This window comes from Pseudopodoces humilis, chromosome 4 (genome assembly GCF_049639895.1).
Source record: "Pseudopodoces humilis isolate 2021_Gansu_Grassland_sample_001 chromosome 4, ASM4963989v1, whole genome shotgun sequence".
In the NCBI taxonomy this organism is placed as follows: Eukaryota; Metazoa; Chordata; class Aves; order Passeriformes; family Paridae; genus Pseudopodoces; species Pseudopodoces humilis.
In genome coordinates this window covers 56,286,966-56,312,479 of record NC_142203.1, presented here as the reverse complement: position 1 = coordinate 56,312,479, position 25,514 = coordinate 56,286,966, and the positions used below count along the sequence as shown (strand labels likewise).

The window sequence follows — 25,514 nt, the reverse complement described above, 5'->3', positions numbered from 1 at the left end:
GAATTGGTCCTGATCTGTATATTGGATTCTATAAGAGTAAAATTGAAGAGATGTGAAATAGTGTAGGATTTTCCCCTGCAAAATGGAAGGTAGTGCAATTAAAAAAAGAAACCTCTTCAATTTGTTTAATCTTAGAATTTGAATAGCAGCACATCCTTAAAGAGTAGTTTGTTGTGCTCAGAATTATTCAGCTGTTACAAAACACCTGGTTTAGATGACTGTTCAAATGAATAAGAATCTTGCCCAAGAACTCCCTCAAAATGCATCAGATATCTGGCAAAAAATAAAGACAGAAAGTCCTGTTCTATTTAAAAAATCTTGGTGAAATCTTAATTTCTGGAACTGTTTCTCATATGTTCCGTGGTGCCACTTGTTCTATAAATTTATATGTGACTTTATTATAGTTAATAAAGACTATTGTTAACTATAATAATAGTAATATGTATTGCAATAGAGTACAATAGAATGCAATAGAATACAATGTGTATTTCATAATACACATTACTATAGATTATAATATATATAAAATATATATTACATATATCATAATATAGTAACAGTTGCTCCATACTTTATGGCATAATTTCTTGGGTGATGGGTTGTTACGAGTGCTGAACTTCAGCCAACTGAAAAAAAAGCTCATTTTTAAAAAAGGCAGGGGCAAAGAAGCTCACACCTTTGTTCTAAAATTTGCAGAGACAAGATATACATGTAAAAATTGAAACAATAAAATTACCAAGAGTTGATTGGAAGTCATAGCTTATAATGCTAAGAATATTATTTTGTTTTCAAATAATTTTATCTTTGGTAGGACAAAGATAACAATAAAGAAGACCAGAATTTGGAAACTGACAAGGAAGTAGAAAATAGAGATACACAAAGGACAGATGAAGTCAAGCTGCAACAGAACGGGAACTGTCAACCAGATGAAGAAAACCTCTCAATTAAAATGGAAGAGGTTTAATGCAAAGAATGGACTTTTAATTCAACTAAGGAATGAAATCCAAAGCATTTTATTTCCCAGAATGAGGAAGAAAATGTCAAAGCAATCAACCTGAATGTGTTGATAGTACTAGTAGCTCCTCCAATTCTTGTGATAGCTTTGTTGTCTTCTTGCTGTAAAGCAAGAGAGCACAGACCAGTAGCTAATACCATGAAAAGGCAGATGCCATCGGAACTATTCATCTCTGAAAATCCATGCATTTCCATGATGGCTGTACTTGTAAAATGATTTATGTTAAGTTTTACTATAAGCTGTTACAAATAACTAGGAACTGAAAGATGTAAACCTGTACTTCCCCAAAAAAGCTGAAGATATGCATTGAAGGTTGTTTAAAATATTGCTTGTTGATGCCTTTTCTATTGTTTTGCCCTGTAGGTTAAAAAATCCACAAAAACTTTAATGTGTGCTGTTTGATGTGCTTGAAAATGGTGCATAAATATACACACTTTCTTTCCTTGTAAATGACAACTGTAGGGAAAGGGGGTTTAAGCATAAACACGGTTTTACTGTTCTTATGTTAAATACTCACAGATTAATGTTTTTCATTTGCTCACTGCTTGAGATTCTTAGGGTTTCTTATTTAAAATAATTTCTTACTAATACCCCTGAAATTAATATTTCTTTTAAGGTATTTGAACAGTGCATGCGCTTTTTCTGTTCCTAAAAGGAATGTTGTCATGTTGTAGATGTTAGGTTAGCTTACAGGGTTATTTTGGAGTTGTTTTGTTTTGTTGTTTTCTTTGTCCTTAGAGAAGTGAGCACATCTATATGACAATACCAGAACTTACAGCTTTGTTTTGCAATGTACTGCAGTGTGTCTGTTCAGCTAAAAATAGTACAGGTGCCATTAAGAAAATAATTTTTTCCTTTTTGTTAAAAAAATATGGGAGCACAAGCAGAAGCTTTAGTGCCTTCTTAAAATGTGGTATTTTCTAGAAATGTATATGTGCTGTTACACATTTTCAGCTAAATCTTACATGATCTCTCTTGCTACTTTGCCACCACCATACTGTAGACAAAAATGCAAGTGACTTGCCAGAATGGTTGTTTGATTCACTTGTTAAAATACTGAAGCTCCATTTTACTCTTATTTTTTATTCTTAGAAGAGATTTTTGAATAAGAGAAAAGATTTCATTTGGGGACCACCACTGTACAAAGTAATAGCTGAATACAAAGTGTGCTCTGATCACCTGCATCAAAGAAAGCCCTTAAAACATTTAATATACATTTGGATGGCCTTAATTGTTACCTCTCTGTTATTTTCTCTGATACCTGTTGGGGGATATAAAAGGAATGGCATGCACAGAAATGGGGGATAAATAATTTGAGGAAGAAGGTTGTAATTTACACAGGGCTTACATAGTAGAGATTCTTTTATCATTCTTGTGGAGAAAGCGTACAAGAAGGGAGTGACGAAACAAGTGTTTTTGTCATGGCAAAACATGGCTTTTGTTTTCTGGAGTAATTTAATTGGTTACATGAGATTTCTGATAAGTTACACTTCTAAGACATAATTATACCTAAAATCGTATAGATTATTTTTATTACTACTATTTTAATGCAATCAAATTACTTAATTGCCTTACCTCATGGGAAGTGTTATTTCTTTCAGTTAAAATAAAAAACTACATGTATTGGCTATTTGCTTTTTACTTGTTTTACTTTTCTTCTGCATAGTTAATTTTTTTCAGTGGAAGGGAAGCATATTACAGGGAATGAAAACTTTGCCCAATTGCTAAGGTAATGAAATCCAATTTGATTGTGAAGCTGCTTAATCACTCCAAATTTTTTATAAGATTTTATGTTCTTGCCACTGTGTACATTTAAGACAACAGAAAATGCTTTACCATGTAAAGTATAGAACAGCCATTTTTGTGATGTATAAGCCACATGCTGTTGGCTGGTAAACAGCTAATTCTGATAAAAGAATAAAAAAATCTGTATGCTTACAGGAAGACTGTGAAAGATTGTGTCTTGCAACAACAGCTGTCTTATTTATGATGTGTAAGTAGCATAGAGCAAAGAGATTGTTTGTATACTTGTTATCTTTGGTACCATTTCACTAATAAAATAAGTATTTTAGAGGGATGTTTCTGCTGGTACATACTTATTAAAGGAATATTTTTAGACCATCTGGTCTTATTCATAGAGCTTCTTTCATTTGAAATGTAGAAATTAGTGAAAACACATGTATTATTTATGTTTTCATTGAAAAGCTAAATTTCTCTCTTGGGAAGAACTAGAATTCCTTCAGTATATCCTGTTTTAGCTGGTAGTTGGTTTCTTGGGTTTTGTTGCCCTGAAATAGTATAGCTCTATGACGTATCAGTTATAAAATATTTAAAGGATTGCATACACTTAGCTGAGAAACATGCATTTGGAAGTTAATAGTTATGGATGGCAGCCTTAATTTACTAGCTAGCTTATCACATGTGTGAAGCTGTATACAGCATGTTATTATATTGTATGTTTATTATGGTTCCCTTACAAAAAGTATCTTGGGGTTTTTAGGGTTTTTGTTAAGGAAAAAGCAGCAACCAGCCACCAAATATACAGATTTCCTCCCCTCCTCAAGTCATACTTTCTTGCAAATACTGTATTTTCTGGTTTTGTTTTATAAATACTGTGTGGATCTGTGAGGTAGTTAACAATCTGTCTTACCAGGTGTTTCTAAAAAGCCACTCCTGGAGAACTGTTAATCAATAAAAATGCTTATTTCTGCAGAGAGTAGCGCACTTATAAATTGGTAGCATGGCACAGTAATGAAGTTCCAGCCTGCTCCTACAGAATTGAGTGAATCATCCACTGAATGTGTCCATCTTCCATGACAAGTCCATTGCCTTCATCATTAGCAAGCTTGTGTACTGCGTCAGACCACTTGGTTTTGCACTTTGTAAATGGGATTAACTTGGGTAGAGGTTTTGAGAAGTGTGGTTTATGATAGCTGTATTGTTTTACATGTAGTTTCATCTGAATCAGCCCTTACTTGAAGGTGTAAATTACTCAGAAGAGTTTTATATGTTGCCATTTTGCTAAGATCACATAAAGCGCATAAACATAACTTTCCATTAGTGCCCATAGCTATTTTCTCAAGAGGGTTCTGGATAGCAGACAGGATTTTTCGTTGCATTCTGAAAGAAGAAGGTAGCAGAAGAGAACTGCTTGATGGATCAAGCAGGATGTCAAACTCAAAATAGAGGTGTCTGTGGCTTAAATGATTGCATCAGAGTCAATGGATTCACACAGGTGTGAGGCACTGAATTTTATTTGCAAACACCAACAATAGTATATTATGTAAAGAATTCTTAGTTTTCATATGTTGGAATTGGAATTAGGGGTTATAAAAGCACTTCCTTAGAAACTAGAAATATCTGAAAAATGCTTGGGAAATGAGTGAGATGTGGGTTTTGCCTATTCAGTAATCACCTGCTAATTTTTTTGATGGCAGTTTCACATAGATATGTCTGAACTAGCCTTATATTGGTGGGCTGACAGCAGCCTATACACAGCTTGGATTTTGAAATGAGCTGTGGACACCCCAGTGCCATTTACACTGGTGGAATGAAGTTAAATTTGTAGTCTGTAGTGTGCTTTGCATTGCTTGCTAGTGTTCTCTGGCCCAGTTACAAGTTAGGCAAAACCTGAAATTACTTTGAAACTCTTCAGATCTGTTACATAGCAGCTTCTCTCTTTTGCCCTTAGCTTGTACTGCTATCTGTAATAGATTAGGGAAGCACGTGATTTTCTTTATTTTTTTTGTCTAAGAGATAAGTAAAGCTTGCTCTGCATGTTATAAATTAGCGTATACTTATTGCCAGTCCTTACTTAGTTATTTTTCATTTATGAGTATGATCCTTGCAAACAGTAATGCCATAATGGTATGTGTGTTGTCTGCTTCTAGGTCTGAAGCATCTCTGCATCGCTTTTGTAGTGAAACAAGATCAGAGTTCATGTATTGTTAGAGAAAAAAAAATCCAGACAAAATAATCTTGAATTTTATAAATGTTAGTGTGATAATAGCATTATAGTGGTAAAAACAATCAGAGATGTAAATTCTGAATCATTATCTGGGGCATATGCTACTTGGTACTTTCCATTTTATAGCAATCAAATATCATCTTTGATGTTATCATAATTTTGAAAGTGAAAATTTGATGTAGTGGCATAAACACTGAAATCTGTAAATGGCTAAAATCATGTCAATGTGTAGGCACTTAGTTCAGAGATGTAGTTTTCTCACCAGAGGCTGGAGTATGGAGAATTGAATACATGTAGATATCATTAGGTGTTAGTGCCTAAAGAGAATCTGAAATTTAATTTTGTTTGCTAATACATAAACAGGCGTTTTCAGCTTGTAGTTTAGCTTATTTTTATATGTTGAGAAGTGTAAGTAAAATTATATTGAAAACTAAAAGCACCATACAAAAGGATTTTTTTAATGTAAGAGAACCACACTTTCGTCTGTTTAATTTTAGATGTAAAACATGTCACGGCATGCAGTGTTTATTTTTAATTCAGGACTGCCTCATCTTTAGCTAAATCCTACTGCAAGATATGAACATGTTAGCACAAGGGTTTCTTTTGTATTCTCTTCAATGTAATACAGCTTAATAAACTTCTCAATATGTGGATGCAGCTACTTTCCCTCTGGTTTGAGGAGATGCAGCTGTTAATACTTTAATTATGTTTTCTTCAAGTAAAGAAAACATACTACAGTTGAGAGGCTATTTACCAACTTCAGCTTTTATTTCCTGAACATGTGAACTCTTACTATCTAAGAGGACAAAATTTTTTTTTTATTGTAAAGACAAGTCGGTTTTAAGATTGTTGAGCATTATACAGAAGAACATGGATAGCAAAAATTAGTTTTTAGCTCTTTGTACTATTCTGGAAAGTTTCAGTTTACACTTTGTTTTTTAATTTGTTACATTTTATTATGTTCATCTCGTGCTACATTTGATGTGAGATCAGAATTCTTTGGTGTACAAAGTGTATTCTATACTAGTTGTTAATGAAATTATTCTTTTTCCATTGAAAAGGCTATATGCGTCTTTTTTGGCCTGAAAGGCTTATCAGCAGTGGTAAAAACATAATTTAATCTCCCTTTCATGCAGTTATTGATATCCTTAATGAGGCTGCCAGTTAACTGGCTTTCTTAGAAGTTGTTGCTCTGTTCTTGCTTTAGTGCAAATATTTAGCTGCTGCACTGATGAGTAAATCATGGGCCACTTAATAATTGCTACTAGAAAAGGCACCATTTACATAACAATCAAAGGAATTACTGATTTGGCCCAGAAAGATCAAGAGAGGAATTTAACATTCACAGATTATATAGCCTATCATTGGGTCCTTTATGGTATTTTCCCGACTGATATGGGAGCTGTATCTTAATTTGTTACACATAAATCGCACCCATCACAGTCTGGATTCAGGTATATCTGAGGAAACTAAGCACCACAGCAGCAAAAATACTATTTTCCTTCTCTAAGTTTGATATTTTTATTAATAATGTAGGTATTCTAAGTTAAATTATCAGGTAACCAAACTTGTGCTATGTTGGTAGAGTATATTTTTGCATTAATGAAACAACTATGGAAATTATACACATAAAGAAATGTTAAATGCTATTACATTGTTGTTTTTTTCATAAATAAACCATGTCCCAAAGTTCTGATGGTGTCATAAACTCACTTCCACTAAATTTAGATGAAATACAAGACATGACTGTACAATTCTGTTTTCTCTATTTTTTTTTTTCTTTTTTTTTTTTCTTTTCTAGGCTTTATCTGCCCCAGAGTCAAGTGATTTGAAACTAAGTCTGTTGTACTGATACTGACAAGAGTATTACAGGAAAGGTGATAATGGAATAAGTAACTGAATATATCATCACTGTTTAGTTACAGAAGAGCCTTCTAAGTCCCATCTCTGAGGAGGGGATCTTCTTCTGCACAGGATACTACCACAGTTTAACCAGAGAGAGTGTCTCACTTTCAAACAGAAAATTAATAAATGTGACTGTGTAGAAGACTGTGTCAAAGTAGGAATCAGGAGTTCAAGCAGAGTTTCTGACACTAACAGTACCTGTCAATTTATTGCCATGGATATTTTCATACTAAAATTTACTTCTCAATGCCTAAGCTCAATTGCTTTGTATAGTTGGTAAAAATCTAAATAGCAATGATTAGTGCACAAAAGTTTGAGATGTGCTTCTGACAGACTAACTTGCTCGCTAGTGATCTGATCTTGTCATTTTTGAGGTTGGTCATGTCTGTAATGAGACTTATGGCTGGCTTAGCTCCCACTGATTTGGTCACCACAGGTGATTTAGTCACTACATCTGTGGTTTTGTGAAGTGCATTTCACTGTGCTGTTCCTCTCTGTGAAAGCAGGGAAAAACAGATCTGAGAAACACATTGAGATAACTTTGCAATAGTTCAAAATTGTATTTTGTATAAAATATAATATATAGGATATAAAAGTATATTACAGAGGAGACAGGCTAGCCTCTACATAAGCTGGTTTCGGGTACTCATGGTAATTGTAAATGTAAGTATGTTAATAGACCTATCCAAATTTCACTTGTATCAGTGAGGAGATAATTTCATTCACTTAAGATCCTCACAGTTGTGACACATTTGTTTAGTTATGTTTGGTTATGGTTAGTTATGGTATGAGCCCGAGGGAGCTGGAGGCTGCTTTGTGAGCTGTTTCTCAGGTAATGTGGGACACACAGGAAGTCACTGTAACACTGTTCTTCACTCTTCTAATTTTATATCAGAACTTGGAGTACTCTACTCTGTTCAAAGTGTGTCAATGCTGAATTAATTAACTGGAAGTATACTTCAGAATCTTTTGATGGAAGGAAGTGTTAGACCTGCATTGCATTGCACTAAATGCATTAGAAATGGGCATTTGTGGTGCTGTCATGGCTGGGTGAAAAGTGGTAGCCAAGTATTGCATAAGTTAATTAATTCTAGTAAATCAGATTCCTTTTGATCATTTTTACCTTGGGAAATTTATAGTTGTAAGAATTGTTGTAATTCAGTACATGATAATAAATCCTACTACTTTTTTAAAAACTTTCTTCTGTCAGATCTGTAACTATTCCAACAGCAGCTTATAACTGCAAATGGAAAGAGTAGTATATCCCTTTTGAAATAATCGTGTTTCATGGCTTCTGTCATCTCTATGTAAGATTAGCAAGTTTTGCTTTAATGCTCTTTATCAAGAGAGACAGCTAGAGATCTATCAAGACCGTAAAGGCAAGAATTATTATTTTAGAAGCTGTGTCAGCTTCCAGATCATAGTTTTCAAGAGCTGTGTAAAAGCAGTCAAGCTTCATTTCATATCTGTCTCCTGTTATAGAGAGGTGAGGAGTAACTGTCCAAGCCTGCTGGTACCACTGTTGATTCACCTTCTGACTTGTAAGCAGACCTTAGAGATATAAAATGCCTACTATTAGTGATCAAACATCTCTGGATATGATTATTTATACCATGTAAACTTGTTGCTGCTTGGAAGCTGTGACAATGTTTGGGTGGAGGAGGAGTTTTGGCTTTGGGGAGCAGGGTGAGTACAGTTTATAGCTCAGTCTCCACATTCCCTTTTGTATTGTGAAGGTGTGAACTTGTATATTGTGAGCTGTGCATTGAGGTATCTTAAGAGACCTCAGGTTGGAAGACCAGGTACGTAAATCATGAAGAATTAATGACTGTAGAAGTTGCAGTGTTAGAGGAATTAAAGTATTTGCAGTGAGGCCTTGCTGTTAGATGGATGCTTAGGCAGGATTCTGATTTAGTGCTTGTACAGAAACTTAGCTTTATTATTCTGAATTTATAACCTTTAACCCAAGCTTTTCAGAAAGCTCATGATGTTCTTGCTTTTGTGCTGTGCTGCTTTAAAAAGACACCTTTTCCAGTATGATACTTTGAATCAAACTGGAAATCCTCTTTAAATATGGTTCTATGTATCACTTAACAAAAACTTCCAGATCACAGTCTTGGGTTTGCTGTAGCAGTACATTATTTTTAAGGTGTTACCCTTATTGCTGAGAACACAGGCTAGTTTTGTGACCCAAGAAAGGAGGTTTGCAAGAAAACTCCAAGCCCCTGAAGGATTGTTGAGGGGATTACGGTGGAGAAACAAATAATTTTAAGACGGAATTAGTCCTGGGATGTCAGAAAGCATGTGACAGCTGATGTAAGAAGAGCATCTTCTGGAAACTGGGCTATGCTGCCCTGCAGTATAAAACTCAGTGCAGGAGCACCCCTTCCTGAGCTATCACAGTAAGATTTCAGGTAGCGTTTGAAATACTGTATATTTAGACACTGAGTGTGCTACAGGATATGTTGCAAGACTACTGCAAAGCACCACTATTTTTAGTACTCTATCACTGCTAATTTTGTACTCTAATTCAGTAGTAATCTGCTGAAATCCACTGAAAAGTGATGTACCTATGTACACATTTAACAGGAGATACTCCATGTACAGGTGGCAGGGCCTTTTTAGTCATATCTGAAATACGTTTGTTTTGACTTCTATATTATGCTCAGTTCATTATCTGGTGCCTTGGACCGACATTCGGGGACTAAGGCTGATGTATGTTGGAGGTTTGTCTTTAACACTAATTAATTGATGGAATGTAGTTGTTTGAACTATTTCTTTTGGAGGGAGGAAGGTAAATTAGAATACCTGACAGCAGGAAGGTGCTTTTATTTAATCTAAGTGAGGAGAAAATGAAGTAAATCAGAGCTTTGTAGTCTTTGCAGCAGTGCAGTTTATGATTGCAATGAGTTTTGCCAGTGAAGAAAAGGAAAGGGAGCTGTAAAGTTGGATTCTGTAGCATGGCATTAGGCAGAGTACCATGATGCCAGTGTGCAAAACTGGGCCACCTGAGCAGCACAGCTGGTTGCATTTACAAGACATATTGGGCTGCTGGACGGATAGACAATGCAAGTGTAGGGATGTGAAGAGAAATAACCAGTGTGTCTTTCATCTTTTGTTCTCTGTATCCATCCTCTTTGCCCCTTCGAGCTTTCAAATAACCAACCAATATTATAAAAAAAATACTGAACTGAAAAACCAAAAAAACCCGAACCAAACAACAAACAAACCCAAAACATAACTGTCCTTAGAAGTTGAAAAATATGTTCTTTTTTGTGCTTGTGAGTAGGTCTCCAGTGCTATTTCTGTGTGTCCTAGAATCAGGTCCTTTCATCAGGTCTGGAGAGCAGAAAATGAGTTACATAGAGTATTACAAACAAAACAGGCTGACTATTTATCAGTAAAATACTTGGTGGATTGAGGACTTTAAAAAGTTCTCTGCAACCCTGCAGCTGCAAATAGACAAATATGGAAACAGAGAGGAGAAACTCTGATGCTTAAAAAATATCAGAGTAAGAAATGTTCTTAGAGCAAATGGCTTCAAAGCAATTGTATAATGGATTTATGAGTACATACACAACCCCTTTTGGAACTGCACGCTCCTTAAGCATTCCAATGGAGGTACAGACTATATAAGGTGAATTCAAGTATGCTACCACACTTCTGCTTTTCTTACTCATTTTTGTGAAATCCAGAGGGTCTTCTGATGAAGGTGAATGAACATTGAAATAAAGTGAATAGAAGCACATGCTACTGGACTACTATAACTGGTTTTGGAGCTAGGGATTTTCTCGACATCCACAAATTTTCTTAATTATTAATGGAAATATTTGTATTCTTTTTCATAGTGGAATCCTTAATAGTAATGTTCATTTTTATTGAGCCAGTGCATCCACTGTAAATTGTATCTTTTTCATAAATACTTTACAGCATGGGAAGAACATTCATATGACCCAGCATAACTAGTTAGAATTTCAATGTGACTAAATGCTATTCCTTTTTAAACTGTAAGGTTCTGACCCGTGTTGTGTTGAAAAGTCTTTACCTAGATAAATAGCTCATCTGTGTATGTTGTGTGGGCATCAGCAATTACAGCTTCTTTGACACAGCTGTGATAATTAAGTTGCAGAAACACATGTAGCTTTCTTTCCAAAAGTGAGTAGGTAGCACTTGAAAATAACACACAGAAGTCACAGTGGCCAAGTTGACTGTGTAACCCACTAAACCACCAGATACTGAAAATGCAACCACAGCTGTAATGCCAAAAGGGCATTATTGTGTCTCACGGGTCCTGATTCTGGTGATACCCAGTAGCTATATGCATGAAATGAATGCTAGAATGGTTATTTGATTACAACTCAGAAGAAAGGAAATGGTTGCTGATTGCTGAGTACCTTGGCTTGAACCACTACCAGCAAAGTTTAACAGTAGCAATTAGAGAACCACAGAAAGAAGTAGGTTGAAAAAGACCTTTGAGATCAAGTCCAACCTATGACCTAACACCACCTTATGAAACAAACCATGGCACTGACTGCCACATCCAGCCTTTTTTTAAACCTTGAGGGATCTCAACTCACCACCTCCCTTGACAGCCCATTGCAGGGCCCAATTTCTCTTTCTATGAAGAATTTTTTTCTAGTTGCCTAATTATCCTCTGGCACAGCTTAGGGCTGTGTCCTTTTGTTCTGTTAGTGGTTTTCCAGGAGAAAAGACCAACCCTCACCTGGCTACAGCATCCTTTCAGGCAGCTGGAAGAGATCAGGGAGTGATAAGGTCTCTCCCGAGCCTCCTTTTCTCCAGGATAAATAACCCCCAGCTCCCTCAACTGCTCCTCACAGGACTTGTGCTCCAGACCCTTCACCAGCCTTGCTGCCCCTCACTGGACTTGATGGTCCAGCACCTCAACATCCTCCCTATAAACTGAGGGGCCCAGAACGGGACACAGGATTTGAGGTGTGGCCTCACCAGTGCCCAGGACAGGGGGACAATCCCTGCCCTGCTCCTGCTGGCCACACTATTGCTGAGCCAGGCCAGGATGCCATTGGCCTTCTTGGCCACCTGGGCACAGCCTGGCTCATGTTCAGCTGCTGGCACCAGCACCCCCAGGTCCCTTTCTGCCTGGCAGCTGTCCAGCCACTCTGTCCCCAGCCTGTAGCACCGCAGGGGATTGCTGTGGCCAAAGTGCAGGACCTGGCACTTGGTCTTGTTAAACCTCATATTCTTGGACTCAGCCCATCTATCCAGCCTGCCCAGATCCCTCTGCAGAGCCCTTCTACCCTCCAGGTTGTTGATCACTCACACCCAACTTGGTGTCATCTGCTACTTTGCTGTGGCAAACTCAGTCCCCTCATCCAAATAATTGGAAAAGACACTAAACAGGACTGACCCCAGCACAGAACCCTGGGGGACACTGCTAGTGACTGCATCCCAGCTGGATGCAGCAGCATTCAGCACCACTCTCTGGGCCTGGCCGCAAATTACTGTTTGGGAAAGGCCAGAGAATACCTGTAAGAGCTTTATTGTTCTGTTATCCACTTCTGTGCTAGCAATCAATGAAAAACTGGCTGCAGCCTGTAATTTTTCATGTAAAATAGCATGTTTACTACTCTCCAGCTTGCCTAGGCCCCAGTGTCTCCAGTAAGGACCTGAACCCATGTAATCTGTTTCCCTCTCAGTGCTGGCTGTAGCTTTGCCTGTCATTCTTCAGGACTTTTCTTTGTCCTTCCTGTGTCTACCACTTAAACAAATCCAGATTGCTTCCTTCATGGGTATTCTGTAAAGTAATAAGCCCAGTTTGCCTGAGGAAGGCTTTGTGGAAGGAAGTTAGAGCATAGGTCCTACAAGAGGTGGCTGAGGGAGCTGAGGATGTTTAGCCTGGAGAGAAGGAGGCTCAGGAAAGGGATCTAATCACTCTCTACAACTGCCTGAGAGGATGCTGCAGTGAGATGAGGGTCAGTATATTCTCACAGGTAAGAAGAGACAGGATGAGAGGATATGGCCCCAAGTTGCACCAGGGGAGGTTTAGATTGAATATTTAGGAACATTTCTTCACAAGAAGAGTTGTGAAGCCTTGGAACACACTACCCAGGGAACTGATGAAGTCACCATCTGAGGAGGCACTTAAGGATATAGTCTAGTGGTGGGCTTGGCAGTCTTAGGTGTGCTGTTGGACTCAGTCCTTAAGGTCTTTTCCAACCTCAGTGATCCTGTGTTTCTGTGAAGCACTGGAGGGGTCTCTGAGGATGGGTAATGGGAATGACCATTTCTAGCACAGCAGGTTTATTTCAGTTTTCTTGTCAAAATGGTGCTTCTGCTATAGAATTAAATAGGTATGAGGATAAGATTATTCCCATCCCAACACCACTGGCATGGAGTGATTTGTCTTTGCAGTCTTCTATAAACAGTGCTCAGAAGTGAGTGGTGTAAGCTGTCACAGGTTTTATTACCCAGGTTGATACAAATTCCATCAACCTTGTACCAGAACACATTTAACATCATTCAGGCAGCAGACACACAGTGACACTGAGAGAGAGAAACAAGCAAACCAAGAGCCTGTGACACACAGTCAAGATTATCTTCTGTAACTAGAGGTCTTTCATGAAATGCTTCGTTATTTGACAATTTTTGTAGCAATAACTGCAGCTGACTTGGGTTGATAGGATGCCCCTGTGTTCTCTGCTTTCCAGACAACTCTGCTTGAGTGGAGATACTATTGTGCCATAAAAGTAGCTTTAAGGGTTGTCACAGTACCTCAGAGGTTTACATTATGGGGCAATTCTTAGATATTTGGTAGATATTATTATTCATTTGTTAACTAATACATAATAAATCTCTACAATACTATGGTTGCTGCAATCTCCTGTTCCAGAGTGAGAACTTGCTTGTTTTGTCTCTGACATAATGTTAATTTTGAGAGCTAGCTACTGCACTGTAGTCTGACTTTAAGCACTAAATAAAAAATATAACAAAAAAATAAAAATAATATTAAAAAATCTTCATGTCCATGCAAGAAAAAACATCTACTCTGGATACCAGAAAAATACATGTGTACTAACCTAACTTTGTACTATATTAGAGACTGAGTATTACTTTCCTTTCTCTGTAAATATAGAATGCTGAAGTTCTGTAACCTTGCAGTATTATATCCCATGCTATCAATCACTATGCTGATGTGCCTCCAGGTCTACAATTGTCTAAGCTTTTACCATGTCTAAATTCTCACTAATGCTGACAGTGGTCATCCAGAGCTATGCTGACTGTGAAAAAAAGGAAAAAATTAATTATAAAATACTTTGTCTTCTGTGGTCCTGAGCTTTTGTATCTGCAATTTCACTTAACATAATATATATTGAAACTAAGAACACTACACAAACCACTTGAACAGTACTATTGCATATGGAATGGACTATCTTACATGTTTATCCATATAGGAAAGCTGCTGCAGTCACAATACACCAGTATATGCACACATTTTCTTAAACTGCCTGAAGAGGTCAGGGAATGCAACTAGACGATGGTTGTAGGACCCTTCTAACTGAACTAAAAATCTCCACAGAAGAGCCAACCAAAAAAAAAAAAAAAAACCAAACTCAGAGAAATCTATTTTTCCCTAACCCGAAGACCTGAGCATGGTATGTGTATCTCCTAATCCTGTGCCCCAGAGTAAGTACATTATTCCAACTAAACTTCCTTTTTGGCTGCATGAAACTATTTAGCAAATGTACTCTTCTATTTCTCTCCACATAAAATGTTCTTTCTTTGCTGTCAAAGGATACAACATGATGGGAGGAGTTCTTAATTAATATCTAATCTCCACACCAGGATTTTTCATGTATCTCTTATTCTCCCAAATGTACTGTTTACAGACATTGTACAAATATTGCTTTAATGAGATCAATATTGTGAGCTTTATAACTGAAAGTAGAATACATCTATACCTTCTATTTAATATCCATGGGTGCTTCTAGTACAATTCTCCTGTTCTGCTATGTGAATTTTCTTTAGCAAGATGTCATACAACAGCTAGTACAGTGGAGTTGATAATCATCAGGTTAAAAGCCCAAGCTATGTGTTAAGATTCGTGTATCAAGGCTGTTTCATATACTAAAACTGCTTGCAAGCCTTTGGTTTCGTTCTACCTACTTACACATACTTTATGCATAATACGTGTTGGTTTGGTAGGTGCAGAGTAAGAAGAGAGGAATTCAGTGTTTAAAGGAATGAGTAAAGCTATTGCAGGTACAAACTGCACCAGGAAAATAAGTTTCTTCGACCAGAAATGAAATAAATGCTGTAAATAAGGAGCATTGATAACTCTTATATTCTGGAAATGGACAAATTATGGCTACTTCTTAAAGATTATATTTCAGGACTTCATTGTCTGGAACAGCATTTCAACACCACTACTAGATATTACAAGTAAAAATATTTCCACTCCAATAGCTCCAATAGCTCCAATAGCAGGATCATTTGCATTCTCTTAAATTCAAATCAGGCAAAGCCACCAGATTAAAGTTCAAAGAAAGATACATAAAAGACTGTCCAAACTTGTGTGAATTCTACGGAGTGCTTCTCTTACCCCTTGTTTAAATTATGAGATTTAACAACCATGAGTGCAGATTGCTTTGTGGAAGAGCAATGAATTTTAAGTGCTAAGAAACAAAACAGTGCATAACCCACAGTGAAATACAGGTTTGTTCCTGGCAGTCTTAAGAGATATAGAGAGATGTAGCTAAAGAGAGAGTGAATATAAATAAGGAAAATGAATAAACTAGGTTTTGTTATGCATTCTCACTAAATCAATGAAATGGGGATATGGAATTTCCGAGGTTTTGCAACCGTGGCTATTCTATAATTCATGCTGCTTAATATGGGTGGAAATATTTGTGTGCATGCCAGTCATCCTTCACCTTCTCTTTCAATGAGACATTTAAAAAATGTCCATCTGTGGATTCTCTGGTGCTTACAATACAGGTGATCACTTTCTTTCTCCACAAAGCAATTTTAATAAACTACTCCTTCAACTTGAGACAACAAAAATAAACTGGGTCCTCTACAATAAGTGCAGATCATTAATGCCTGCAAAGTTCATGACTGAGTAACTCTTGTAAGCCAGAAAATGGTTCAGACTCCTTGCATTGTGGAGATACCTGATGGAGTTGCATAGAAAGCATGTTGAGGAAGACCTTTTTTCCCTGTATTCCAGTGGCTCCTATTCCATGCGGTCTTTGGAGGTATGGCTTGAAATATCTGTTCAGCTCCTGAAGTCTGTTTAACAGTTATTGTCATTACAATGTGAAAACATATCTGCACCTACACCTCATCACCAACTATGGATGTTTTTTCTGAATGTGTGGGTAATTTTAGGAGGAAATAGCCTTAATTTAATGCAAGTAATGACTCCAAAACTGTTAATGAAACTTATTATCATCTTCACTTACACAGCACTATTTAGCTACAATGACTAAAGTTGTAAAGTTCTAGAATGTAAAGCATTTATGGTGTTTTATGTAGATCAATAAACAAACTTTCCATTCCTAATTTGAAAGATATGCACTGATTTCTTCAGCCAGCTTTGACGAACTGGAGAGCTTCTTTGGAGTGGTAGATACTTTTGCTGGAATTTTTTTTGCTGAAGAACTTATGAGATTTGAAAATCAGAAACCTGAAACTGGTCATAGTGAGTAGAGAAGCCTCGAATGGCTCCTGAGTACCCTGGGAAAAAATACCGAGCAAGAGGTACTTTACTGAAAGATTTTTCATATAAGTCCCTGAAAGTTTTGCCTGTGTGAAGATGGTGAGACTTTCCACTGAATGACTGTGGTGAAATAGCTAATCTAATCATATTATCAGTCTACTTCACCAAGGAGACTTACCATAGTGGAGATAACATAATGTCACAAGCTCACTCTCCCATATGGTCCCAGTGGCTCTACTGAAGTATAACAAGATTTAGAACCTGATTTCATGGTAAGGAAAATAGTGAAGATGCTTCAGATTTAACTGGCTTGTCCCATGAAATTTGGTCCAGATGGCAAAAGTACCACCTGGCTTTGTTTAAGGTAGTCCTGGGAAGAAAACAAAACCTCATGCACAGTTTGTGCTGGCTTACTGCTTAGTTCCATTTCCAGATGAGGATGAGCAGTTCTTTCAGGCATGCTCACAGCCAGGCTCATCAGGGCTTTCTGACTAAACTCCATGCTGGCATAGTCACTCAAGAATGGTACTTCAATGGAAATTGTGTCTTCTTCACTTGTAACTGCTTCTGCAGGGATTTCTTCAGTCCTTGGGCTCATGTCTGTGTTATTGCTGGGTTTTCCTGACTGGCAAATGTCATGCTTGCTGTCTTCTCCACCATCTGTGAGGAGGTCTAGCATCAGAGGAGCCTTTGGCTCATGCTCTATGACAAAAAGGCTGGTGGTATCATTGTCCGATAGTGCCTGAAGCAGTGACCTTGAAACAGGTTTCCAATCAGTCTGTGAGACAAAGCAAGGAAAAATAATAATATGCTAATTAATTTTATCTCATCTTTGGTTCTAGAAATATGAATAAAAATACTTATTTCTGTAATTTAAAGGACCATCTTCTCCAGTCCCATAGTATTTAATAAAAGTTTTTCTTGCTTTTATGTTTACTTGGGACCAAAAGTGGTGATAAAAATGTGCTGTTCTGAGAACACAGCTTTCAAAATATTTAGCAAATATATTACTATAAAAAGGCAGGAACTTGAACAGCAGCCAGACAAGATTAAGCTGTCAGCTGCTGTGAACAGTTTGTTATTAAACCTCATGCGGTGTTGTGATCTGAGCATACCTGGGTAAAAAGTTTTTGCAAATTTTGGATGGTTAAATGGAGAACAGTTGGTAACACCAAGTTTCCGTATTGTCCACCTAGATTGTCCCGTGTTTGACCATATTTGCCGTAATGTTTCTTAAATAATGGGCAGGCTGGTACAGCTATTAGATGTTTTTCCTTCCTTCTCCCCCCTGCCCCCACTTGCTCTGTTTACACTGTTTTTTTTGTTTTTGCAAGAAATAAGTTAGTGTGTATTGTTTTTTATTTTCTTTCTTCTTACAATTTGTGATCTGACCAGGAAACAAGAATGTTGTTTTTTGAAGTCTCAGCAATACCAAATAAAATATCTCTATTTTTCTCTTGTAATGGGATAAGTAGACATCACTGCATGGTTAACTTCTGCCTTGTTTTAAATAAAGATCTGTATGATATGTACCTTCATTATCATACTTTTTTATGAAGAGCAGCCCAAATTCCAAAGCTACCGAATCTAAGATAGGTTTTATGTCTACCTGGACTTCTGTAAAGCCTGCTGTACTATTTCCCACAGAATTCTCCTGGATAAACAGGCTGCTCCTGGCTTAGACAGGTGCACTGTTCACTGGGTAAAAAACTGCCTGGATGGCCAGGCCCAGAGGGTGGTGGTGAGTGGAGTTACATCCAGCTGATGGCTGGTCACAGGTGCTGTTCCCCACGGCTCAGTACTGTTTAGCATCTTCACTGATGATCTCATGGGGTGCACCCTCACTCAGTTTGCAGGTGACACCAAGCTGGGTGGGAGTGCAGATCTGCTGGAGGGTAGGAAGGCTCTGCAGAGGGATCTGGACAGGTTGGATCAATGGGCTGAGGCCAATGGTGTGAGGTTCAACAAGGCCCAGTGCTGGCTCCTGCCCTTGGGTCACAACAACCCCAGGCAGTGCCACAGGCTGGGGCAGAGTGGCTGGAAAGGGCCTGGGGGTGCTGGTGCCAGCAGCTGAACGTGAGCCAGGCTGTGCCCAGGTGGCCAAGAAGGCCAATGGCATCCTGGCCTGGCTCAGCAATAGTGTGGCCAGCAGGAGCAGGGCAGGGATTGTCCCCCTGTCCTGGGCACTGGTGAGGCCACACCTCGAGTGCTGTGTCCAGTTCTGGGCCCTCAGGTTAGGAATGACATTGAGGTGCTGGAGAGAGTCCAGAGAAGGGCAACAGAGCTGTGGAAGGGTCTGGAGCACAAGTCCTGTGAGGAGCAGTTGAGGGAGCTGGGGTTATTTATCCTGGAGAAAAGGAGGCTCAGGAGAGACCTTATCATTCCCTACAGCTGCCTGAAAGGATGCTGTAGCCAGGTGAGGCTTGGACTCTTTGCCTAGGTAACAAGTGACAGGATGAGAGGAAATGGCCTCAAGCTGCACCAGGAAAGGTTTAGGTTGGATATTAGGAAGCATTTCTTCTCTAAAAGGGTGGTCAGGCTGTGCAGGGATGTGATGGATTCACCATCCCTGAAAGTGTTTGGAAAAAGTCTACGTGTGTCACCTGGGGACATGGATTAGCAGTGAACACAGTGGTGGTGGTTAATGGTTATGTACTTGAGATCTTTTCTAAACAGCACAGCAATGCTGTCTATGATTTTGTATGAGAGAGGCAATATGTGAGGAAGAAGAAGAAGCATCTTTGAAGAACCTTGCCTATATGTGAAGAACAGGGACTGATTTGGGTGACTGACCGACATTTTAGTTCTCCATAGTTCATTTTCCTAGCCTCTATAAATGAGAGTGTCTCCAGTTCTTCTTGCTGCTCTGTGCCATGGGACATATCACTGACTTATATTTTGTTAAATAATCCCCTGTCTGGACAACAAGATCTCTTGCCGCCTTTGGGATTATTTTTGTGTTTTTGTCAAGAGTTGCTAAGCTGCTCAAATAAACTGGTGTGGCTCAATCTTGGAACAGCTAGAAACCTTGTGAATGTACAGAATATGGCAAAATTTGCTCCCTGCCTGTCTTGCCATGCCTGTTTGGGGAATACCTTTCTCCACAGTTCATTAATTGTTCAGAATACCAAATTACTTCTAGACAATATATCAGGTAAGTTGTTTATTGTACTTCTCTTGACATAGTGCTTTTTCTGCTTTCTCCCAAACCATTATCTGGTATCTTGTATTTCTGTGTCTGACATGTTATCAACATTATATTATACTCTACCAGGCATGGTTAATACAGACTTCATTTCCTTTGGCAGTTGCATTACCTCTGCAGGAAAACCTAAAGGCATTTTATATTAATGCATTTTGCTTTCAAGCATTTTATGTCAAAATGGCACTGTGGTTCATAAAACCTACTTGTCCTTTCTGTTGCATGCAGTCTCAGTGTATTTCACTTGCAATCCTTCATTGCAAAATGACTACCTGATGACAGCTCTGATCTCATAAAGATATCATACCTTCTTTATCTATATTTAGGTGGAAGAAAGGAAGAAAGCAGGAGAGGAAGTCCTGACCTGTAATATGAAAATCCATACTTGCTCTGTTGCAGGAAGCAATGCTGATGTTCAGCAAAACTTCTGATTATCAGCAGACTATCAGGGTCCTCTGAAAGGTTCTTTCTGATTATTTTACTCTGTATCCCAGCTCGGGACAGTGTCTGGCTTGATACTTACTAGCTAATGCCCAAAATTTGGCAAGCTAGAAGTCTGCTTGTTAAAGCTCATGAGAGAAACTACTGGATTGTCAAGTGCCAAATTATGTTCAAGTCTTCCAGAAAAAGAGATTTATCAAGGAAAGCAGTACTAACTCCTGCTACAAAAACACAATCATAGGTGGTCTGAGACTTAAGAGATAAATTTAGGTGTTCTAAAATGAGGACTTCTAGTATCAGATGTCACCAAAACTGCAGCAGAAATCTTATTAAAAGGGGGAAGGCATAAAGGCGAAGATACAAATAAATCCGCTAATAGGCAAAAGCGGATAATGCGGTCTCCAGCAGCTGCTTCTAGTGCAGCTAGTAGCTGTATTTTTTCCTAACAGCTGATTTCCCTGCTTCTTTACTGCTGAAATTTAGGTATACTTACCAAAACATATGGAAAAGATGTGGCCAAGACATGAGCATGCTCACTGCTGGTGCCTGTTGGGTGCTCCTCAGACAGCTGCCAGCTGTCAGTCAGAGCCCCTGGATTGCTTAAAAGGCAAGCAGGGACTGAGGAGTCAGGAGCAGACTTCAGAAAACACCATGTTACGTGGCCTCTGTCATAATATGTCTCTGGAATTAGGCCACAGTTCACTACTTTATATTTTGGATAACTTGTACTTAATAATCAGTTTGAGTTGGTTAAAACTGACTGCATATAAAAACTGAATTTCTCTCTTTAGTCTCCATCTACCCCATTCAGCTTTGATTTGCTCCTTTAAGAACCACGCCTTTAAAAATGTTCTACATTGTACTCAGAAAAAGTCTGAGACCTTTATTAAATTTAAAAGTATATACAGCCTATGCCTATATAACAACCACCTCCCATTCTATATTTTCAACATTACTCTGGCTTCCAAGCTGTTGATATTAGACATTTTCTACAGTGAAGTGGAAAGAACAGATAACTAGCATCATGATTAATCAAAGATCTCCCCTGTGTATTTTTTCATGCCATCAGAAGAGTACTTGCCATATCTTGGAGTGCACTGCTGTTTCTTGGGCTGGGTGCACTGGGCCAGTATGATATTTTCAGCCTGCAAAAAAGTATCTTACATTTAACATCAGGTTAAATGACTGAAATTTCCTATGCATCTAAATTAATTGCTGTTCATACATAAGATATTAACATTTTTGTAACCATCAGAAAAGGTGTTCTACAGAGACATTTAATCATAATGCTAATTAAAAGCAAGACCAATCTTGGTAGTCTACAGTGAAATGCTGAGTTAATGATGATTAGCATCTTTGTTTAATGACAAAGGAGCTGTGAAAGTCTGGCAATGTTGTGTCTTTCTGTACATTTAATATAATATTTCTATACATCTAATTTGTTATTTCCACAAAGCCTCCATCTTCCTCAAGGGCTTTGGGACATACAGGATGAAGTTTGTTTCCATAAGTATTTGCTCCTGGGCTTTGGTTTAAAAGTTTCCTTTCCCCTGAAAAGGAAGAGCAAGATATTGTTGCATTCAACCCATGCACAATGGCACAGGTAGTCTGGATGAATCTCTGATCAACACAACTTCTTCTCCGTCCTGATTGTTTTGAGTGTGACTTATTCTGGGACCTATTACATACAATATCTCACCTCCATAAAAAAACCTCAAAAAAACTATAAGAGAGACTGAGAGTTTAAGTAGTCTATCACTCTGCTTTAGTGTTGGCTTCAGTATTTTCCAGTTTTGAAATTAAATCTAGACTTCATTAATTTTATGGTACTTTGCCTCTTTTTAGGCTGTGGTTGGAGGTGAGGTCTGTGGCTGTAACTGTAGTAACTGGATCTCTTGCTGATCCTGTGGAGATGGGTGGTTGGCTGGCTGGTGAGTCCTTTCTTACAAATCAAGAAGGGAATTGAGATGAGGGCATCACTGGGACCCTTCATGTCAGTTCAAAGTGTTCAAAATTACAACAGATGTGAAAATTTAAGTGCTATTTTGTAGTGCTACACAGGGCTCCTGTGTGCTGCCTGTTTTTTTTTCCTGTTCTTTCCTATTGGGCCCAGAAAATGAAGTGTGATGTGTTCTTATATTGAACACAACGAATTTTGCTCTAGGTCAAAACTTCCATATAGGTCTCAGAAGTTCCTGTCAAAACTGCTGTATCAGACACGATGCAACTTAAAATACAATCTGAAAGGGTAAGAGCACAGGAGGCTTCATGTGGAGTCTGTTTCCCAGTGGCAAGGACAGGAGTTTAAACTAAAGCAGGCTATGTTATGTTGTGTGGCTTTCAAGCCACAGGATGTGCCATCTGTCCTTTAGCAGCTCTGCTTTTCAGCTTCTGAGACTGGTGCTTTGTGAAGAGGAGAAAAAGGGAGGGTAGTGTTCTAGGACACCAAATACTAGCATGAGTGGTTGTATACAATTAAGTTTGCCAGAAAATTAATTTTAGAACACATTACTATGCAAACCTTTTAGTCATAGTGTATGTTGCTGATATTGTACCTCAGATTATTATGTGTACTTTATTACTGCAGAAAACAATTTCTCCTAAAATAAGAGGACCACTGCCAGATCTTACAGGCATCTTTGTTATCTTCTGTTGTTCCTACTCATTCATGTATTTCTTCTTCTTATTATGTGCATATATGCATACTTTATACATTTAATATGCAAATGTGTTTGCAAGAAACATCTTAGATAAAAATAATCAAATACATGCTTTATTTATATATCTATAACATACTTCCCAATGTGAAAAATGGTCCCATCTCTTTCTAGGCACATTTGTGACAGGAGGTAGTCAAATGAAGGAATCAAAAGCTAAGTTGTACCACTTTTTTACAAACTTGTTTTTCCATTTTAATCAGCTTATAGTAGCTTGTAATTGCTCTCACTGTGAAATCAGTGTGGTGACTTTTGTGCTGTGTGTTTTCTGAGTTGTGTTGCCTTTATGACAATAAAAGCCCAGTGCTATGAAGTCAGAGCTAAGCAAAACAAGAGTGCTGCTAACAACTCCAGCCAATATTATGTTCTTACCTTTTAATCATCAGAGAACAAGTGAGAGGTGCAAAAACCAGAATGAGTATCGTGCTGAAACAAAGACCAATCACAAAACCTTCAAGTTCTCCTTTATCTGATGGGAAACAGAAAGCTTGAATCAGATTTATGGTCTTAAGTACAGAAAGACCTTATTAACTTAATGAGAGAAATATTTCAAACAGAAGTCAAAGCCAACTTTACATGTGTTCTGGAATTAAAGTAAAATCTAGTTAAAACTAAACCTGATATTCTCAGGGAAGTGTGAGCTTTTTGGGTTTATATTTTTAAGATACTGAGGTATCGTAGGGTCACAGAATGGCTGGGATTGGAAAGGATCTCTGAAGATCATATGTTCTAATCCCCTACTAAAGCAGATTCACCTAAAGCAAGTGACACAGGATTGCATCCAGGCAGGTTTTGAGTATTTCTAGGGAAGAAGACTTCCCAGCCTCTCTGAGCAATCTGTTCCTGTATTCTATCACCCTCAGTAAAGAAGTTCTTCATCATGTTCAGGTGGAAATTCTTGTGTTTCAGTTTATGCTCATTGCCTCTTGTTTTGTTGTTGGGCACCACAGAAAAGAGTCTGGCCCCATCCTCCTGACACTTGCCCATAGGGTATTTGTATACATTGGTAAGATCCCCTCTATGTTGCTTCTTCTCAATGATAAACAGGCCCAGATCTCTCAGACTTTCCTCACTACTAAGGTGTTCCAGTTCCCTAAACATCTTTGCAACACTCAACTGGACCCACCTCATCAGCTCCATGTGTCTTTTGTCCTGAGGAGCCCAGAACCAGACACAGCACTCCAGGTGAGGCCTCACCAGGGATGAGTACCCTGGTAGGATCACCTTCCATGACCTGCTGGCAATGCTCTTCCTAATGCCCTCCAAGGTCCCATTATCCATCTTGGCCACCAGGACATGCTGCTGGCTCATGGACAGCTTGTTGTCCACCAGGACACCCAGGTCCTTCTCTGCAGAGCTGCACCCCAGCAGGTTAGCCCAAGGTACCTGGGGTTGTTTCTCCCCAGGTGCAGGATCCTGCATTTGCCTTCACAGAATTTCTGACAGCTCTTCTCTGCCTATCTCTCCAATTTGTCAAGTGGTTTTTTCACCTCATGCTGCTACGTGAGCTCTAGCTTGTTTAACAGGTCAGGACCCTCATGCACATATAGCTTAATAAGAAACTATTTGAGTGAAAGTAGCTTTTAATCTGTTTCAGGATTTATTTGTGTTTGGGTGTTTTTTGGGTTGGTTGGTTTTAGTTTTTTTTTTTCTGGGAGGTTTTTGTTTCTTTGTTTGGGGTTTTTCATTTGGTTGGGTTTTGCTTTGTTTTAGGGTTCATGTGTGAGGTCATGCCTAGTCCTGATAGCAATAACAGTTTGTGTATTTAGTTGGTGTCCATACTTTACCTTTTAAGATTTATCTTTTATCTGCAAGCAGCCATTTGTCAATCCTTGATGCAAACCTATATCTCCTATTGCCTCTTAATACTTGCTCGAGATACTTTCTATCAATATCCCACCTACCTAAAGAGGAGAAAGTGTCTGGGAGGTTAATGAAAGTTGATAAAATGCTCAGGCTAACACAGGAAGCAAAATTGACTGTGATATTAAGAGTGAGTTGGTGCAGATGTCTTCTTAATAGATGCAGACATCAAAAGTTTAAAAATAGTGCTAGTAGAGTGTGATCAGCTCATGATTGTGTTACTGATATTGACAAACCATATTTGTAAAAAAAATTCACTTGCTTTTTCTTTTCCTACCCACCCCCAAACAAAAATTTTTTTTTTTTTTTTTTAACCTAACAGCTATGTAATATTAAAAAGTAATTTGGAAAACTGTGAATTGTTTTGTTGCTGAAATTTGTTTTTTATAGCAAAGAAACCTGGCATTCTTCTAATGGATTAAATAACCTGTGAAATGTCTGGGGAGAGCAAAAATAGTGAATGTAATGTTTAAATTCAGTGTAATTCCTCGAATTTTTAAAATGTTGTATTAATTTCACTCTGCAATTTTGTTACTTTACTGAAAAATTGAATACTCTCCAAGCATGTATTTGGTAGGATGAGTGAAATAGAGTCTGAAATAAAGCTCCAGGGAGAGACTTTAATATTTTGTGTCGAGCGGAGAAAGTTTTCAGTTGAGGGGGGGGAAGAGGGGTGCAAATCCTGTTGATTTTGAAGAAGATCTAAA

The 25,514-nt window shown here is 38.2% G+C and overlaps 2 protein-coding genes across 4 annotated transcripts in view; one reads left to right on the top strand and one right to left on the bottom strand.

Annotated features, from left to right (window-relative positions):
• The window catches only part of SREK1 (splicing regulatory glutamic acid and lysine rich protein 1), a 36,211-nt gene extending 29,536 nt beyond the window's left edge, over positions 1–6,675 (top strand). For all 3 annotated transcript variants that reach the window (XM_005530084.3, XM_088053974.1, XM_088053975.1), the window contains exon 12: positions 812–6,675. In XM_005530084.3, the coding sequence (XP_005530141.1) occupies positions 812–964 (153 nt within the window). In that variant the 3' untranslated portion in view covers positions 965–6,675. The remainder of the gene's footprint in view (positions 1–811) is intronic.
• A 5,523-nt stretch (positions 6,676–12,198) lies between these two features.
• The window catches only part of LOC106628550 (interleukin-6 receptor subunit beta-like), a 36,045-nt gene continuing 22,729 nt past the window's right edge, over positions 12,199–25,514 (bottom strand). Inside the window, exons 13-15 of the mRNA XM_014258840.2 lie at positions 23,317–23,413; positions 21,309–21,372; positions 12,199–17,362 (exon numbers count right to left, since the gene is read on the bottom strand). Of these exons, the coding sequence (XP_014114315.1) occupies positions 16,886–17,362; positions 21,309–21,372; positions 23,317–23,413 (638 nt within the window). The 3' untranslated portion in view covers positions 12,199–16,885. The remainder of the gene's footprint in view (positions 17,363–21,308; positions 21,373–23,316; positions 23,414–25,514) is intronic.